This window comes from Sebastes umbrosus, chromosome 3 (genome assembly GCF_015220745.1).
Source record: "Sebastes umbrosus isolate fSebUmb1 chromosome 3, fSebUmb1.pri, whole genome shotgun sequence".
NCBI classification, from domain to species: Eukaryota; Metazoa; Chordata; class Actinopteri; order Perciformes; family Sebastidae; genus Sebastes; species Sebastes umbrosus.
Genome location: NC_051271.1, coordinates 6,776,801 through 6,797,648, shown reverse-complemented (window position 1 = coordinate 6,797,648; position 20,848 = coordinate 6,776,801). Strand labels below are relative to the sequence as shown.

The 20,848-nt window shown below is 39.6% G+C and overlaps 1 protein-coding gene across 7 annotated transcripts in view; it reads right to left on the bottom strand.

Moving 5' to 3' along the window:
- Positions 1-18,266, bottom strand: part of LOC119484848 (nucleosome-remodeling factor subunit BPTF-like) — a 55,588-nt gene extending 37,322 nt beyond the window's left edge. For 3 of the 7 annotated variants that reach the window (XM_037763976.1, XM_037763978.1, XM_037763980.1), the window contains exons 1-7: positions 17,373-18,266; positions 11,660-12,482; positions 6,586-6,637; positions 5,737-5,905; positions 2,402-2,641; positions 1,304-1,501; positions 171-359 (exon numbers count right to left, since the gene is read on the bottom strand). In XM_037763976.1, coding sequence (XP_037619904.1) covers positions 171-359; positions 1,304-1,501; positions 2,402-2,641; positions 5,737-5,905; positions 6,586-6,637; positions 11,660-12,482; positions 17,373-17,994 — 2,293 coding nt within the window. In that variant the 5' untranslated portion in view covers positions 17,995-18,266. The remainder of the gene's footprint in view (positions 1-170; positions 360-1,303; positions 1,502-2,401; positions 2,642-5,736; positions 5,906-6,585; positions 6,638-11,659; positions 12,483-17,372) is intronic. The other 4 variants (XM_037763977.1, XM_037763979.1, XM_037763981.1 and 1 more) reach the window with 4 other exon arrangements.
- Between the last annotated feature and the right edge of the window lie 2,582 nt (positions 18,267-20,848).

Sequence of the window (20,848 nt, the reverse complement as noted above, 5' to 3'; positions counted from 1 at the left end):
AATATGTATATTTATATATATTATTTATATATTAATCAAATGACAGCCCTAGTTATATATAATCATTATCTAATCAAGAAGCCTAATTAAGATCAAGATCTTTTTCCAACAGTATAACAGAAATTAGAAAACAAAACTAGACGTAATAATGAGGTATCGTTTTGTCAGACCTGTTTCATCGAGGCTGGCCAGTGATGACTGGGAGGACTTGTCAGCCAGGTCTGGAGGTTCAGGACCTCTGGGAGGGACCCCAGCTCCCATGCTGCTGTTACTGTTCTCCTCGCTGGTCTGGGAGGGCTGGTTCAGGTTGGGGAGGCCATCTCCACTGGCGGGGACAGAATCTGAGGATGGGTTTCCTGCTAAAAATGACAAAGAGGTTTGACCGTTACATAAACCAGACTGGCTTGTCTAGATTGTGTTGTTCTTGCTGTCATCACCTGAGACATCATTCAGCGTTCATTTAGAGAGGTTAGAAAGAGCAAGACAAAACGTTGCATCAAAGCCGTCAACAATGACCAATGAATAGGAGGTTCTGTACCAAGTAGAAGTTCAGTCTTATAATGAAGACAGAAACTTTTGAAATAGTTAAGGCTGTGGCTCCCTCTACTGATAACTCATGCGTAATGCATGCACCAAATAACCAGTTCAAACGGAGGGATGGGTCACTTGAAAGCAATGGGCGACCAGTCCAGGCAAGGCAAGGCTCCAACAAGGCTTGAGCATACATGACTACCACAACAATGAATGGTGAAGCTCTGTAATCATTAAGGATGTGCAGACCATCACTGAACAGTTTTTTCAACAAAGGCACTACCTACACAAAAAGCTTTCTAATCAGAGGTTCTGATTACAAGCAAGCAGCAGCAGAAAAGCTTTTTCTGAGAATTATTGCGCCAGGCAGTGTAAACGCTGTCCCCAGTTGACTGAGGCCAGGTCCTGGTCAATCGGAGCGCAGTGACAACGCCACCTGATTGCAAATCAATCGATGCAATCAGCTTCTCAGCTCTTTAGACTAAAAGAGAGCACGAGGAATTAAGAGTTCAAGTTGCTGAAAGTGTTCCAAGAAATAAAAATTGGGATAATTGAACACAAAAGCCAGCAGATGGAATGACAGCCACATGCAAAGAGGCAGGCTGAGAAATCAGTGAGGAGAATAAAAGCCAAAGCACTGGCGGAACAAACAAGTCGCTGGTATGAGATTCATCACACAATCCCGTGAAGCTGCAGCATGTGGGAGTAAAGCAGATTCCCCCCAAAAAAGAGCTTAATGAGGTCAACTTCATCCTGAAGTGTCCTTGTATACCTTCGGTGTTGTTAGAGACCTCCATATGGGAACATCGCTCTGTCAGAGCCTTTACGATGGAGGCCTGCGAGGCCGGGCTATAGCTCGCGGCGGTGGGGATGGTTTGTGTTGGGGTTGCAGAGGTTGCTGGAAGTATAGCTCCGTCTGAGATGCTACTGCCACTACTGCCTTCTTGGCCAGCGGGTGGAGCTTCAACAACTACGGATGAACAGCAGCAATATTGTGGATTTCATGTTACAATGCACACATGACTTGGGAAACAATGGAGAGAAGCAGCGATGGTTGGGGCTGACAAACACAGTCAAATCATACAAACATCCATCATCAATTGAAAGAAAGTCATCGAAATGTGGACATTGTGGGCAAAGCTACATTATAATACCTTTAAAAATGAACTATTTATATTAGCTTTTTAAGATGAAGCAATCATGCATTTATGAGACTACATACAGACATTTATATTCATTATGCTCTAAAAGCCATTATGCTCTAAAAGCCAAAGACGTTACCGTTTTGTTCTGCTGCCCGTGCAATAAAGGTCTTATTATTCTGTATGAGGGCCTCGTTATTGCACTGGATAATCCATATCGAGCAAGACGCAGATATAAATTAAAATATGTGCCTTGTGAGTGCCAAACTTGTCGCTTGAATGTTGAAAAAGAGCACGGCATTTCTAATTGGTCTAAGAGCCATATAACAACGGGATCGACTCTTAAATCAATAACTAATTTCAGCATGGTGATGATGTCCTTTTAACCAAAGCTAAGAATAGAGCGGAGGTACTGAGACCCAGACAAACAGCTTTTCAGGTCAGATCGCACAACGTTTTTATCAGAATCAGAATCAGAAAGGTGTTTATTGCCAGGTGTAAGGGGTATACACGAGGAATTTTCTTTGGCTTTTTGGTGCGAGACAAACAGTATAATAACAAAGAATAGATAAAACGTTAGAATAAAATAAGAATAAAAATGTACAATTTACAAAATAAGCTATAAAAACAAACATGATATAAACAGATATATGCTATTATCAGTACTACATATTTAATTGTGTTTTTCAGAATACTTACATCATGTGAAATACAAACATCATAAATACCTCCATCATCCTTTTTCTCTTCCGTGGCCTCTTCTTTTGTCGCCTCCTTCCCCGTCAGATCTTTGACCTTGCCCTCCTGTTGCCCCTCGTCCCTCGGCTTGGCCTCTTCATCTTCCTTTTCCACATCCACATCCTTCTTCTCCCACTCCAGCCGCGCTTTCTGGGCCTCCTCAGCAGCCCGCCTCTTCACCTCCTCCAGCTCCTCCTCTTTCTTCGCCCGCAACCGCTCCAGGATCTCCTCTGATTGAAGAGAAGAAGATACACACAAGAGATGAGTTTTAAGACAAAAGAAATGAAAGAGCCGAGTCAAAAACAACACGACAGAGAGAAAAGCAGACAAAATAATCAAACGAAATGATTGTGAGTTGTTTATAAAAAAGCATAGTTTCAAAAGATATTGAGAACACAATTTATAAAACCTAGAGAAAATAAAATCAATATACTGTATATTGTTATTATTCAACAGTGAAGAATAAATAAACATTAAAAGTCAGAATAGTGTTAAATTAATAAATAAATAATAAATACATTTATATTTAGACCCAAAACTAGTTTAAACTTCACAAATTGTATCACCTATTTACAGGATTTACATTACATGATTTGCATGCAAAAAAATATTTTTGAAATATTAGGGGTGTGACGATTTCAATTCTTAACCGGAAATCGATTGAAAATTGGCTTACGATCTCAATCATCGAAATCAAAAGCAGGATCAACCATTATTTGTTTTTTTCTGTATTGTTTTTAAACTATTGTAGTATAATTTTTGAAACACTTTCTAAATAAAAAAGGAGTTCAGTTCACTTTCTAAAGAAGAATTTGAAAGTGTAAATGATAGTTGTCACAGGGCATAAAACCAATGATCTGTTGATCTTTATGAATCAAGACCCCATAGTCCAACAATGGCATGTTTAAATCGAAAATCGAATCGAAGCCTTAACATCGAAAGTCAAATCTAATCGTGGATTTGGAGAATCGTGACACTCCTATTAAATACACATGCTTGTTGATGTTGACTAGGAGCAATTAACATCATAACCTGCTGTAAAACACCACAAGGAAGTTAGATTCTAGAGTGTGGTCAAAGAGCACAATGGCATCATGCTGTGTTTAAGATTGATCACTATCAATGTTAATATGCGTAGCAGCGATAGTCATACATCGAGACTGAGATAAGCACGTTGGGTCATTGATATACAGTGGAAGACTGTAAAGTCCTTCACCAGAATATGACTCATCAGTCGCACCATTACAGTTTTAATATAAGCTGAGCAATATACAGCGGCACAGTGAAGGACAGAACAAAGAAACCAGAAAAACTTGTGTTAAAACAGACGACCAATCCAGGAAATTGAAATGCTCTGGAGAAGAGGAAACACTAAAAATATACAAGCTAACTCCACTCTGTATTTTATCCCTGAAACAGACAACATTGCGTGTGTCTGTGTGGTACAACAGCTTTGATGGAAGATTCTGTGGTTTTTGATTAACACACGTCTTGGTCTGAGTGTATGTATACATTATGCTGCCTGGACATCATTATCTGTCAGTGCTCAGTTTGCCTCATCCAAACAGGAAATCTCGCAATCAAACAGAACAAACAAGGATGCAAATGTTGAGGCTTTTCTTTTATTGACCCTCTTTGTTTTCTCAACGCTGGTTTACAAATGCAGAGGCAGGGCTGACACATTCACTATCTCCTGACTGAGCATGACACTAGCAGAGGGAAGAATGATAACACTGGGTGACAGAATAAATCTACAGTTTCACACTTTGTCACCAAGTTGGACGAAATATCCCACATTTTATATGTGACTGTCATAAAGAGACTATAAAAACTAAGCGTGAACATGGCAGAGATTGAATTTAAAAGTCTCTACCTGCTTTCCACAGTAGGGCTGTGTATTGGCAAGAATCTGGCGATACGATACGTATCATGACACAGGGGTTACGATTCAATATATGGCCATATATACGGTGATATATTGCAATTTTTTATATCTAATTTTAGGAAAACTGTCATAGTATAGAGAACACACCACCATATGCATATAATATGAGTAAATTTTTTACTTTTTATGCAATATGTGCATGAATCAGTCACTGTAACATCCAACATCATAGCACTACTTTGAGAGGGCACATACACTGAGAGGGTGCATATCTTTGCAAATTAAATATAGTATTGACGGAGTTAATCTTTGCATGTAATCTATTAATTAAAAATCAATAGTGTTTTTGAGATTTGATACAGTATCACAAAACATAACATCGCGATACTCAATATTTTCTTACACCCCTATTCCACGATATGGCACTTGTTATTTGGCACATGTTTAAATGTTTTCTGGATTTAAATGAAATCTTATGGATTATGAAAACAGCTGCCAGATATAGTAACCAGAGCAGGCCAAAAGCAATGAGGGGATGCACTTCCAGGACATTAGGTGTTTTTTTCCAAACACTTTTCTGTTGGTCACACCTGACTCCTGACCAATTAATCACCTGTGCATCTAGTGTATCTTCTTCAGTATCAAGTGTGCTACATGCACATCCTTACACTTTTGAAATGTTGCTAAGCTAGCTGGTACGGAATACGAGCAGCAAAAAAAACACAAAACACAGTGGAAGCACAGAGATGAAGCTGCTGCTGCTGCCAGTTTGAAAAAGTCTGACAAAAGCTGTATACATTCTTTCAAGTGGCTTACAGTATTCATATGCCTGTATTATCTACTGCTTCCTGTGTAGATAAGGTTAAAGTGTGTTGTAAGCGAGAACCTTTAACGTATCTGTGCACAGCAGATGTTTGTGGCATAGAAGTGCTAGTTACCACTCAAGCTGTTGAATTAAAAGTTAACACCACATACAGCAGCATGATTTTAAGTGTAGCGCTAATGTTATGAACGTCTAATGCACAGCGGACTGAACGCTATAAACACGATGCGCTCACAAGTGCATAATTGCCACCGACACAACAGGCAATAAAAGCACACACATGGATTTTGAAGCCATCCTACAGACATAAAGGAATGGATGAGGGACCAAAGGGAAGCTCGAGTGCTGGACACTGGCCAAACTGAGACCAGAGTAAGGTTACATAATAGCTGGGTTGATTCCTATGGCGCAGCCATCTATGACTGGGTGGCATTCATGAGTATTGGTGGGAAGGGGGGGGGGAGCAGGCAGAGGAGACAGAAAGGGATGAAAAAAATACTTTGGGCTTAAAGAGATCCTTCTTCCACTGATCCTGTGATTAAACTCAGCGAAAGAAAGCATCTCTGAAAATTGGTTAATTTTTTTTTTAAACAGAGAAAGAATGAAGAACTCTTTACCGTTAGCGGCAGTGAGGAAACACTTGTTGCTGCCACGGGCCTTGTTGGTTAGGTCCTCGGTGATGTCCATATGCGCGTGCGCCTCGTCCCTGATCTCCTCCAGCGCCGCATTCAGGTCGGCCTCCCAGTACTCCTTATCCAAACAATCTATGAGCTCAGCTAGCTGGACCTGGGAAGAACAGAGTTAGGGGAGAGTTCAATATGTACAATACAAAATTGGCTAATTGCTAGGAGAGCCACACTGCCAAATAAACTGGGAATGTTTGGATGGATTTTATTAATTAAATGAAAGAGCAGGATTGCGACGCATAATTATAGTAAGTACGAAACTAAGACAAGAGTCTTTTAAAGGTCCAGTGGGTAGGATTCGGTGGTATCTAGCAGTGAGTTGAGGTTATTGCAACCAACTGAAGCCTCTCCCGTGTGCCAAGCATGTTGGAGAGCTACGGTGGCCGACGCGAAAACATGAATGGCCCTATCTAGGGCCATTTGGAGCACAGCCAGTGTGTAGAGTGTGTGTGTAGATGGGAAGTGAGTGATGAAGCAAGAGAGAGAAAGTGGCAACGACGGGAGCGAGTAACTGTCTCCGGCCCAAGGAGGAAAGGTTAACAATGTTTGTTTTGTCCATTCTGGGCTACTGTAGAAACATGGTGGTGTAACATGGAACACAACGATTCTTATTTTCAGGTGATTATACACTAAAGAAAACATACTTCTTAATTTGATATTCTATTTCTGCTAATAGATCCCCCTAATTGTTACACACTGGTCCTTAAAAACAAAATAATTCAATTTTATTATGTGGAGAGCATACACCCCCAGTGAGAGAAAATGATGAGTCGCGTTTACCTTGGTGCTGTAGTACCAGATGGCTTTGTCCTCCTGCTCACCATCCTCCTCACTGTAGGGGAGACACGAGAGAGGAAAAAATTAGGAGACACAACAGTGACTGGTAGGACAAACAGGAGAGAGATGATGATAAAACTGGAAATATATGCTCTACATATGCTTGCTTTCTGTATGCTGTTGTGTGGCTTTATGAGTTTATTTTATCAGTAGACATTTTTTTTTTACTTTCACACTGAATATAGTGGCTGCAGCAGTTTAGCTGATTTGTCTAAATCTAAACATTTACATCACAATGATGTCAATTTATGTGTATTGTCCCTGACACATACACATATGAATGAGCTATACATTAATCAGAGGCGACCGTGCATTTGTCATGCTAGTAATTACTTTTTGAGGCGTTCCAGGTACTAGACTGTATCACTTTGCCTGGCAGATCCATCCATTATAATATGTTAACTTTATGGTTAGCCTGCTAAAAGACTGATTTTCATTAACATAATAATGTTTATCCCTATATTCATCTCTCTGTGGTGATACAATGCTGTTATACTCATGTCATAGACAATGAACTGCATATCAACTAGTACATAACCACAATAATATGAGCAGATGTGAACAGCTGAGCAAAACATCCAAGGGGTCACTGGAAAAACGCAGAACAACAAGTCCATTAAAGAATCTTGCACACTTCAAAACTGTCTATCAGACTTCAATTGTTCTTCAAAGTGTTCCTCGTCTCACTTTGCCAGACGTAGTCGTCAGTATGGAAAATGAGAGATTCTATGTAAAGGATAAAAGGATGCAAATATTAAATATATATGTATGTTGCAAGTGAAGCACATTTGTTAAAGAGCTACAGTGTACAAGTCCCAGGGCTGGCATAAATTTCACGTGTCTCTTGGCAGCAATTTCCCGATACCAATTGATCTAAGAGGTTTAGGGTGTTTTCTAAGAGCATTTCTACTTAGAATTGTAGATGGCTTAACCAAAACAGCACTTCAACGCCAGTGTGCACACATGCTTGGCTGTTTGGAGCATCTTAGAAATGTTGGCTGTCCATGGTGCTGAAGAGAATTATCAGTTGATTTTAACCTTTAAAAGGAGCAGTGTGTAGGATCTGGAGGTATCTAGCGGTCAGGTTGCAGATTGCAACCAACTGAAACCTCTCCTGTGTGCCAAGCGTGGAGAAGAACTACAGTGGCTGATGTGAAAACGCAAATGGCCCTCTCTAGAGCCAGTTGTAAGAGTAGAGTAGGTCATTTGGAGCAGAGCCAGTGCGTAGAGTGTGTGTGTGTGTACAAGGGAAGTGAGTGGTGAAGCAAGAGAGAGAGAGCGGCGGCGACGGGAGCGAGTAACGTTATCGACTCTTTCTCAAGCAGAAAAAGATAAAAGTGTTTGGTTTGTCTGTTCTGGGCTTCTGTGGAAACATGGTGGTGCAACATGGCGGACTCCATGAAGAGGACCCGCTCCCTATATAGATATAAACAACTCGTTCTAAGGTAACGAAAACACAACAATACTTATTTTCAGGTGATTATACACTAAAGAAAACATACTTATATTTAATATTATATTCCATTTCTGCCAATAGATCCCCCATAAATGCTACACACTGGTCCTATATCTGTTTGTGCAAAGTGTTAGATATTGAAAGTAAGCTATATAAAGTACAAAGCACTTAGTTTTTATTACAATTTGCTTTAGATATATGTACACAATATAAATATATAAAATTATTCATTCAAAATATATCATAAAAATACGATACTACTACGAGTAATTTGTGGTCATGATATGTAAATCGTGGCCTCAATTTAATTACATCGTTCCCACATTTTGGTTAATTTTGCACGCATGTGATATTAATTGTATCTATACAGAGAACCAACACAACAGACCAGCCTTTCTTCCAGCATGAAGTGCAGTGTGTGCCTGCTTCAAGTATCAGTAAGTGGTCAAGATGTCTTGATAACTCATCAAGCTAAAGTAAAGCTTAATTAAAGGGTGACTCTTTTATACTACAACCAAGGACAAGTTCTTTAAGCAGGTGGCGGCTGGAATGAATGTCTTGTCCTTGTGCACTGCCAAAATTATTGAATTATTTAATACGCATCCAAGAATGAATCAAAACGTTGGAATGATTCAATTAAATTGAGGAAACAAATTATATCCTGTGCGCACAAAGTAAATCGCGGCTTCGTTATAGATTTCTTTTCTCTCTGCGGCCACTCCCGGTATAATACCATCATGTGGTCACAATAAAATTGCACTAATGATAAACAATAAATTTTAATTATTGCCTGGCCCTACTTTATATTATTCTAAATGATTAAAACACTGACAATTTAATAATCTTTGAAAAGATCTGCTCTCACAGAGTTTCCCATGAAATGTGTGTACCTGTAGGGTACAGAGGGTGGAAAGCCTAAGCTTCTGCGAGGCCCCAACACAAAAAAAAATATTAACGAGGACATTAAGACAGTTTAAGAGTTAGAGTTTATGTAGCAGCAGCAGAAGCAGCAACTACAGCGTGGAATATTTGACAGCTTTTTGCTCAACGTGGTCCGTGCCGAGGCACAGTGGAACCTGAGGCCACGTAACAGTAGTGTCTATTCAGCACTTCACTGGAGGCACATGTGCGCACACACACACACACACACACACACGCACACACACACACACACACACACACACACACACACACACACACACACACACCTTACTTCTTTGCACATCATTCATTGCACGTACATCCAGTCACACAAACTTTCCTCTGTGCACACTACTTATATGCACAAACACACACAGCCTCTGAGGGGAGAGTGGAGATCAGTAACGCGGCACCTGCTGGGGGCCAATTTGGAGAGCAGAAACTGAAGACAGAGAGAGAGGGTGAAATGCAGCGATGATAAACCTCGGGCCAACTACCCGTTTATATTTTATATTGTTCAGGTGATCCATGCTCTTTTATGGTTTATGTAGCAGGCCTTCTGCTGCTGCTGCTGACCCAGCACACACACACACACACACACACACCATCTGTGACTGCTCAATACCCAAGATAATTTACAAACACATGGTGGGACCAATACTGCTGATGGTCAGGTTATGTTGAATCCTATGGACGGATGCAGTTATTTTTGGTTTATTAAAGCTGGAGTAGGTAGATTGGAGCAACTATGGTTAAAACATTTTTTTTTTTATAAAACGGTCACCATATCCTTATGGTGGTGCATGAGACAGGTAATCTGAAAAGATCATGTGCCTCTGTGTCCTCCGATGCTCAGAGGAGGAAAACAACCAATCAGAGCCGAGCTGGAGCCTGCTGTCTCTGAGCAGCTGTCAATCACTTGCAAACTCTGATCAAACGGTCAAACTAGGCAGCGCTGATCAAATATGAATCAATATTATGTTACGTTAATGCTTATTTCTTGCCTCAAATGTTTTCAGAATCATCTTGTAGTGAACTGTTTAGCTGTAATATGAGAAAGTTTGTGACCCGGCAGCCATGTTGAGATCAGTTGAGGAAATACCAAGCACCGCCCACCAGCCGGAGCAAACTCTCATTTTACAGCTAAACAGTACACAACAAGATGTTTCTGAAAACATTTGAGCAGAGAAATAGGCATTACACACACCAAAACAAATTGTGGGAAAATGTGTTTTTTTGCAATTTAGTTCGCCAGTGATTGACAGCTGCCTCCATTGAATGAACAGCCAATAGGAAAGCTCTCTGTCTTTGAAATGACCTGTGATTGGCCAAAGTCTCCCGTCAAGATTTTTTAAAGCCTGAAAACAGAGCCATGAGGAGGTGCAGAAGTCTAGTTTTCTCTCAGAACACTTGAATTACAATATGCTGAAAGGTTATTATGGAATTTTTGCCCAATGATGCCAAAAACATTCCTCCTACTGCAGGTTTAAACAGAAGGTCCAACCTCCATTCAGATCTGTACTCATACATTTTTTGTCACTGGGAATAAAAAAAACAGCATTAAGAAAATGTAGTGTTCTTTAGACATTCCTGCAGCTACATCATGGTTTACTACATGACATATGGATTGTGTTTACTATCACTCAGGCTTTAGACCTGTAGTAGAAGTGTATAATGTTTGCAACTCTATTCTCATTAAACAAACTTATGTTGTACATGTTTGACTTGTACAAGTACTGGTCTATGCTTTTCAGAATGGGTCAATGCAGGCCACTCATGACCCCTCTGCTGACCTGGGTTGAGCCTGGCTTTGAACACCAGGCGACTCTTTGGGGATAGAAGTTGATTTTAATGTAATTCACAGTTCTGAACAATTCTGAGGTTAAGCAATATGAACTATAGGTGCAAACACGAGTCTTTGTGATGCTCAGGGATTGACCGGTGACGACATTCTCTCATGAAAGGAGGGGGGTCGAATGTGGGTTGAGCACGTGCTCAGTAAAGCCTGGGTCTCCTATATTAACAATATTTAGATACCAAGTGGCTGAGACGAAGTAAACTGACCCACAAATACTGTGGTACAGCAGCTGCATAGACAGCAGCTACAGTACGGGAATGTGCAGAAAGGACATTACTGGATTACTGGCCATCCCTCTCATCTTCATGGTGTTGTTTATAATTGTACATGCAGATGGTTTGTGACATTCATGAACACTTTCTATGATACCGAATTATGTGACAACTTTGGAGACTCTGCTTTTGAGCTGATTAAAACTGCTTTAAAGCACGCTTAGTACTCTCCAAATACTGCAAATGTGTGCGTTGGTTGTGTGTTGGTAGTGTCCTGTTATTATGCTACTATTTTGGCAAGGACCCTTGAAGAAAAAAAAATCTCAATCTGAGAAAGCATAATGGTGGAATAACGATCAAACAAACATGTTTCACACAGTCGGTCCTCACCAAGTGTTTCAGTAATGTTTGCATATTTCAGGAACTTTAACTAATAACTTTGTTTTAAATAAAAAATGGCATATAATCAACATTCAAGACTGTAACAAGATTAAGTCGCTCACGCTGACACCTCTACTGTTGAATCCTATGCAAGAATCTTGGCACATACATGAAACATGATGAACTTACACGACAATGCGGCGGTTAAGGAACCAGTATTTTCGGTTGTGTCGGTCATAGCCGACTGGCAGTTGTCGAATGAACGGTTTGCTCCTCTGCACTTCTGGGATGCAGTCCGCCACACCGGGTACCTTGTGTGCCACACACACCTCGCACTGCCACTCGTCCTCCGGCACTTCCTGCAACGGCGGCTTCACACACTCCAGATGGTAAACGGCTGAACATGTCTCGCAGCACAGCAGGTCACCAAGGCGATGGCAAACTCTGCAGTGGTCGTCGTAGGCAACCACACCTTCCGACAATAGCTCCTCCCGGGCAATGTTGGTCGCCAAGAACTGGTCCACCAAAAACTGGAGAACTTTGATTTTACTCTCCAACGGTTCATACGGGTAATCCTCGCACTCCTGGCAAGGCAGAATGTGCCGGTACTCCGGGTCGCTCTCGCAGTACGCCCGCACAACCTCCGGCCAGGTCATACCATCAACGAAATACAGAGTGGAGTTGACAGAGTCCTTCACGTCTGTGGGACCAAATGTGGTGTTGGAAGTGTCTTCCTCTCTGAGAATAGCTTTGAGCAGGGAGATGTGGGTCTCTGCCAGCAGCGTGCACTGCTCCTGGCTGGCCACCGCCGCACAGAAATCCTCAAAGCGGAACGGCGAGAGCCGCAGCACCGAGCCAAAGTTGCGGAGGACTTCGTAGACGGCAGACACGTTGAGGAGCTGTGAGGTAGGAACCTGGAGGTCCTCGGAGGACTTGGGAAGCTCCAGGGAAGGAATGTCCTTTGCCTCAAGGATGGGAGACTGCGGTCGCAATGCCCGACTCCTTCTCCGGCCTGTAAGAAGGGAAAGAAAAAGAGCCAGGAGTGAGAAGAAGGGTTGCATAACAAAGAAAATGAAGAGCAAATATGTATATAAGAAATAAAAGAACCATTTGCGTAAACGTGGTAATTGTGTTGTATACAGTTCACCTGACGAAAATGCATGAAGGACTGAGCTACAGTATATACCTTATGTTTATTATAAGTCAATGCAACCTAAAGCCTGAAGTTATTAGCATCCTTGATGCCTCGTTTGACTGCACTCATACAGGAGGATACCCCTGGGCAGACCATCAGAATAGATTCCCTCTTCAAGTTTCCCTGGTGAACGCCAAAGTGACACCAGTAATCCAAATTTTGTTCCAATAAAAAGGGCATTACAACAATATACGAATGAAATTTAGATGACAAAACCCTATACATTTCAAATACTACACAGGACTAGTAGAATGCCTAATTTTGGAGGGACTCACAAGCTAGTGTGAATGTGATTATTTATTTTACAGCGTGATACAGAAGAAGTCATATTAGAAAATGGTAGACAAGCCCATTCTTGTCCCAGGACAATAAGCTAAATGCTCCCACTTCCCTTTTTTATCTACTGTGTAATTAATGCAATGATGGTGCAGCTTATGTACCTGCATATTCCCTCCGGTGTCTGCGCACATTATCCATTTCTGAACACAGTAATGTGGAATAAGCCAACATACAGTATGTATTTGATGTGAATGGGTCAGTGCAGATCATTCAACCTGGCCTCATGACCCTCAAGGCCAGTTGAATGCTTGCCTGAGGCTGCGTAGCGTTGTTATGACAGGGTGAAGAAACATTTCTTTAATCACTGTAGGATTAGTATACTGTTACTATTCACTAATCCTAAAATTACGATATCCTTACAGTCGATTGGTGTGATGTTCCAGTTTTCTCATTTATCTGAAACGAGGGTCGAAAAGGACAAAGGGTGTCGTCTGCTGTATGGATTGTAAAGCCCCCCGAGGCAAATTTGAGATATTAGGCTATATAAATAAAATTGACTTTACTTGACTCGTGAGCTCTTCTCAATCTCAAAGATCCTTTAACATTATTGTAGAGTGCAGGATGCTGCATTAACTTTTCATAAGGAGACTAAATCACCAAATCCTATAAAGTGAAATCACTTCATCCACACTGTCTACCGTGTTGTATGTTCAATGTAAACACTGCGGTTACTGCTGATAAACTGGAAGTCGATAACTGTTTAGCAAATATATTTGTATTAGGTCTGTTATGGTTTAGCATTGATGTGTCAACAGTGAAACAGTGATGGGACTACAGCGGCAGGACTGGCTGATTCACAAATGGTGACAGCCAGGGATTAACCTGTGACAGCAGTCTGGTATGAATGGGTCAAACGGGTTGACCGCTGCTGGTTCTTTATTCGGCATCAAACACAGGGAGTGTGTGTAAAAGTGGTATGTGTGCGGGTGTGTGCAATGTGCTTGAAAACAGCATGGAAGTGTGTGTCTGTGTGTGCGTGCGTTCCAATACCCATACTACCAACCATACCATTAAGTATGCCAGAAAAAGATTTAGTATGTCAAATGCAGTATAACAAAAATACCAAGATGTCCATTTTGCAGTATGCAAGCCAGCGTGCTTTTCTGGCTATTCTGACCCACAATCCTCTGCACAGCGGAAGATACGTCACATGGACTGAGCCGCAGAGAGAGCACAGACAGATGACAGCCCGATGACAGCTATCACATATATCGGATTAGGGATGCACTGATACCGATACTGGATATCAGGCCGATACTGACTCAGATAGCTGGATCTGATATCGGTGACAATGGGGCCGATCTATTCAATTCAATTTTATGTTAATTATTGTTTAAGTTTTGACCAATTTGTTGCTGCATTAAAAAGGTTTACACTTGAGTTGCAATTCCTGTTAATTTTGAAGATTTTTATCAAGTTGTTGGTGTACAATTTAGTATTTTAATAAATAACAATTAAATAAATCTATGTATTCGTTGGTCACATTTTGTTTTACAAAGTTAGGAAAGCAATGTTTAAGTAAAGCCTGATGTTGCCTTACACATAAAAGAATGATCCCAGTCACTTCGACACAGTGAGGCATACAGCTTATTGGTTAAACACTGATATTGGTTCGGTACTCTGTATCGGCCGATACCCAAAGCCAAGGTATCGGTATCGGGACTGAAAAAGTCAGATTGGTGCATCCCTGTATCGGATATGAGCAAGAAGGTCAAAGTTCAAGGCGTAATATTTATGATGAAGTAGTATGTCACAATTACTGCATGCAACAGTACGGACTTCCTAAGGGCAGCTGCAGAAGAACATGCGAACATTATTATGCGAATTAGAAAGCAGCCTGTATGTCCATGGCAGTGAAAGCACATTGGTCTTACGAAAGACCCCCGGCCTCACACTGGGCTGCACAATGCTGCCATGTTCACATGTCTGTATAAAAAGCAGGCCACTGGAAGTTGGGAGGTATGCGAGTAATCCCTGAAACCACTTAAATGGCATCAAAGCCTGATCAAAGTGTAGTGAAGTGTTTATAGGATGAACAAATCAAGAAATATAATCTACAGTCAAATACAAAGAACATTTTTGTTTCAAAGAAAAATGCACCCAAAAAAGAAATTAAGTTTGGTGCCACAGAGATTTCTGTTGAACAAAATGTGTAAATGCACAAGTCTGGATCCCCCTTTCACTATTTTTCCAATCCTATATGTAGAATTACTTCCGGTGCATTGCTTTACATATTTTTTTTTACATTTTTTGCAGACACCACTGTATTAACATGGTGGTGGCTCTAATTTACTCACCTGATAAACACAGTGGTTACTATGGTAACGGTGCACCACGTAATATCGTAATGAGTTGGTGTTTGCAACAAGTGTAAAAAAGAAAAAAAGAAGAAAAAAAAAGAGTGGCTCTCTTCAAAACAAAGGCCTGTCAAACTCATTTAGTAGCATTATGCAACAAAATATGTCTCCTAAAATCAAGTTGGACACGGTACAAATGTGTAAAAATAAAAATACCATTACTAAAGTTATTTATTTGACACTAATTTCAGTACTACAGCCTTAAAGAGAAAGTAGTCCTATTATATCAAATGGGGAAACAATGTTTAAAAACATGTTTTGATGGAGCATAGTCTAGACAGTATAAACTGCACTTACTGTAGCTGTGTCTAACAGTTACATAAGCAGAAATGTTGAATGAATGACATATAGAAAGTGATAAATACAGTCCATGTATGAAAACACGTTAAATAAAAAAATTCTTCTTATGCAACAAAATATGTCTCCTAAAAATCGAGTTGGACAAGTTACAAATGTGTACAAAATAAAAATACAATTACTAAAGTTATTTATTTGACTCTAATTTCAGTACTACAGCCTTTAGAGAAAGTAGTCCTATTATATCCGAGGTCCAATAGGGAAACAATGTTTAAAAACGTTGTTTTTGATGGAGCATAAGTCTACATAGTATAATTATTTGACGGACACTTTGTGCAATAATCTGGCAAAACTGTAATCTGGCAAAAATGTCATCTCGTCAATATGCATATTGTATTTTTCTATTTTCTATTGTATTATCTTTTATATCTTTTATATTTATATTGCACTATCTTTTTTTATTGTATTATCTTTTCATTAGCACCTATGGGATTGTCACAATCTAATTTCGTTGTACTACACAATGACAATAAAGGGCTTGAATCTTGAATCTTGTATAAACTGCATTTACTGTAGCTGTGTCTAACAGAAATGTTGAATGAATGACATATAGAAAGTGATAAATACAGTCCAAGTATGAAAACACCTTTGAATACAGTGTGCACTAAAAAAAAATCAGGTAAAACAAGTGTAAAAAAGAAAAAAAGAAGAAAAAAAAGAGCGGCTCTCTTCAAAACAAAGGCCTGTCAAACTAATTTTGCAGCATTATGCAACAAAATATGTCTCCTAAAATTGAGTTGGACACGGTACAAATGTGTAAAAAATAAAAATACAATTACTAAAGTTATTTATTTGACTCTAATTTCAGTACTACAGCCTTAAAGAGAAAGTAGTCCAATTATATCAATTATAACTATGTTTAAAAACGTGTTTTGATGGAGCATAGTCTGCTTAGTATAAACTGCACTTACTGTAGCTGTGTCTGACAGAATGAATGACGTATAGAAAGTGATAAATACAGTCCATGTATGAAAACACATTAAATAAAAAAAATTCTTCTTATGCAACAAAATATGTCTCATAAAATCGAGTTGGACATGGTACAAATGTGTAAAAAATAAAAAGTCCTATTATATCAGTTATAACAATGTTTAAAAAACATGTTTTTAAGGAGCATAGTCTACACAGTATAAACTGCACTTACTGTAGCTGTCTTTTTTATTGTATTATCTTTTCATTAGCACCTATCTAATCTAATTTCGTTGCACTACACAATGACAATAAAAGGGCTTTAATCTTGAATCTAGTATAAACTGCACTTACTGTAGCTGTGTCTAACAGTTACATAAGTAAAAAATATTGAATGAATGACATATAGAAAGTGATAAATACAGTCCATGTATGAAAACTCCTTTAAATACAGCTTGCACTTAAAAAAAAGTCCTGTTAAAAAAAACAAACAAAAAAAAAATTCTTCAGTATAAAAATGACAACAAAAAATGTGCTGATCCGACAAAAAGTCAAAAACACGAGAGCCGGTTGAAGCGTGGAGCAGATCTCTGCAAAAAACAAGAGCCCCAGTGGGCAAGCAGAGAGCACACGATAAACAAAGGCCTGTTTCTGAGCTCCATTTTGAACAATGCGGGCTTGCTTTCTGTACTGTATAAAATGCACACTTTAAAGTAAATGCAGGTGCTAAAAGTGCAAAACGTACCTGGTGTGCTACCGAGCGTGCTGTGGCTCTTGAAGCTACTCTCGGTGCAGTAGCTGGCATCATCATCCTCTGGTAGCTCCTCCAGGTAGTCAGAGTCGTTTCCCAAGGCCTCCTCCTCTTCTTCTTCAAGATCCGACGAAGGGTTGTCGTTGAGGAGTTCATCGTCGTCTGACCTGTAGCTTAAATTATCATCCTCCTCGTCGCTGTTGTCGTCGTAGACCACCTTGGTTTGAGGCCGCCTACCTCCACCTCCAGCGCCGCCGCCGCCGCCTCCGCCGCCTCTAGCGCCGCGGCCGCCTCTCGACCCTCTGCCTCTCGCTCTGCCGCCTCTGCCCCGCGATAACGCCGCCGTTGTAGTGGTGCTTGTGGTGGTTGAGGCTCCAACTTTCCTGCGGCCCCGGGTCGAATGAAAGTTCTCCCGGTCTGTAATATCTACTTCCACGGAGCCACAAAAACAGCCGCCACCCCGTCCTCTACCGCGTCCTCCTCTGCCTCTCCCCCGTCCTCGCATCCCTCTGCTTCGGCTGCCGCCCCGAGGAGAGCCGCGGACTGGCCCGGGTGAAGCTTCCCGCATCGCGGCGGCGGATGCTTGTTTGGGCGGCCTTCCTCTTCTCCCCCTCATTGTGGGAGAGAGTCTCGTCTGTTCCGCTTCAATCTCGGGGCTGGAAGAAAGCTACGCACACCGGAGAGGAAAAAGCGGGGGGAGAAAGAAGCCGACGGTTACCGATGAGTCTCCACCCCGAGCCCCGGCCTCAATTTCAGGGCGGAAAGCTCAAACTGAATGGCCGGTGTCCCGCTCTGGGTCGCCTGCAGACGCCATTTTTTACTTCACAGCTCTCCCTCCGTTGAAAACACAGCAGGCCCGAGAGCTGCGGCAAGCTAACCGCTGACAGCGGCGGTTATACCGGAAGTAGAGCGCCCCTTCCTTCAAAGTAAAACCAAAACAAAACCAAAATAAAAAAAATAAAACATTTTTTTTTAGAAACCCACTACAGTAATCTCTGAGTAGCCAGTAGTAGTATCTTCTTTTTCCTTTTTTAAATTGTTTTATTTATTTATTCACTATTACTATTATTTGTATTATTTTTTTCGTCTATTTTTATATATATGTATGTGTGTATGTATGTATATGTGTGTATGTATGTGTGTGTATGTGTATGTATGTATGTATATGTATATATATGTGTGTATATATATATATATATGTATGTGTGTGTATGTGTGTCTGTGTATGTATATACATATTTCTTTGATATATATACATATATATATATAAATCTTTTTTTTAGAAATATATATTTTTTCATATATATATATTTTTTATATATATATATATTTTTCTCTTCTTCTTATCATTAGTAGTATCTTCTTTTTCCTTTTTTAAATTTTGTTTTATTTATTTATTCACTATTACTATTATTTGTATTATTTTTTTCGTCTATTTTTATATATATGTATGTGTGTATGTATATGTATATATATGTGTGTATATATATATATATATATGTATGTGTGTGTGTATGTGTGTCTGTGTATGTATATATATTTTTGTTTTGATATATATACATATATATATATAAATCTTTTTTATAAATATATATTTTTTCATATATATATTTTTTTTATATATATATATTTTTTTCTCTTCTTCTTATCATTAGTAGTATCTTCTTTTTCCTTTTTTAAATTTTATTTTATTTATTTATTCATTATCATTATTATTTGTATTATTATAATTTTTTTCTTTTCTTTTTATATATATGTATGTGTGTATGTATGTATATGTGTGTATGTGTATGTATGTATGTATGTATGCATATGTATGTATATATATGTGTATGTGTATATGTATATATGTGTATATGTGTGTATATGTGTGTACGTGTATATACTGTATGTGTATATATTTGTATGTGTGTGTGTAGGTAGGTATGTATATATTTAAAAAAATTCTTATCATTATTTCATGACTTGTTTGTGGATACTCTCCCTGTGTTGTATTCTCTACAATTTGAATTTTATGTATCCATGATTGAGAATCAGTTAGGTCCTTTGTGGCCAGCTGTGGCTGTCTGTGTGTAGGTTGTTGTCAGGTATGATTGATTGATGTGTTGTGTCACAGGTGAGTGTTGTTCAGAAAAACACAAATGAACTTTCCCTGTATAGTGACTGTTCTATTGATTATTGACAATTAATAAAAGGACCCTTGAAAAAAAACAACATTTAAATAATTTTTAAATACCGTGGTGTACAGAACATAGCATACATATCAAACTAGATTAAATACATTATTTGTTTTCAATTCAGTCGTTTATATAATCCAAATATCAACCTTTTTTTTGGTGACCTCAGGCCTGTGGATATCAAAAATACATCTATCGCACAGGTCTGTTCATACAGGTATTTAGGGGCAGTGCAACATGTTGCATCTGTGTAATATTGGGCTATTGCCTGTGCAATATGGGCAAGACGGTAGACGGTGCAGTGCACTACCTGGTTGCAATACCTGCCATGGTGTGTGTGTGTGATAGTATGTGCCATTATGTACGTGGACTGTGTATGTGTTGAAACATCTGTTTCTGTGGAACTGTTTCCCTGTCTTGTGTGGAATCGTTTATTATTGTTGTTGATGCTGTTTTAATCTAGTGTTTTTAACTGCAGTTGGACGGAGTCCAGGAAAAATGTCTCCACGGGGGACAATAAAAGTATATCTTATCTTATCTTATCTTAAACGCTTTCGTTTTTAACGATTTCACTGTAACAGAGCGGAAGTGTGTGTTGTTTTTAACCTCTAACTTGACACCAGCAGGCCTGAGTGGATGCGAGGTCACGTGACTCACTATTCTACAATAGACGCAATAGCCGTGCTAGTTCATAAAAAATAGTTATCCGTGCAAACGCTTTCCAGCCAATAGTACTTTATTAGCGCTGACCGCGTCCTGCTGGGTGGTTTAAATCACAGGTTGGTCGCGTTTATTCAGTGAAACAACCATTGTTTAATTGTCGGCCATGTCGCCATCGTCGTCACAGCAAAGCCAGGCGAGAAGAGAAGCACACATCCGACATGGAGCTTCTGTTACATGAGCCCGAAATCCTGCATACAAGTTATAACAGCAGACATATTTTTTTCAGGTTTAAAATGACGTTAATGTGTGAAGATAATTCCTTAAACAAATCCATTTTTATATAACTTATAATACAATTTGATGTTATTCTTTTCTGTTTACCAAGGTACCATGACACTTTTACAGGAGCGCTGCTGCTAACCAAACCTGCACTATAATCTACGTTAGTGTAAAGCCCGCAATAACATTCAACGTAAACCAAAGAATAGCAATAGAGGTGCAATCGCGACACCCTCCACTCTTGTCATGTCTCTGGGTTGGACTTGATGAGTTCGACAGGTTAACCCTTTTTGGCACTAGGCTTTGCTTTTCTTTTCAATTTGGCTTCTTTAGTAATAAACAGCACACAAT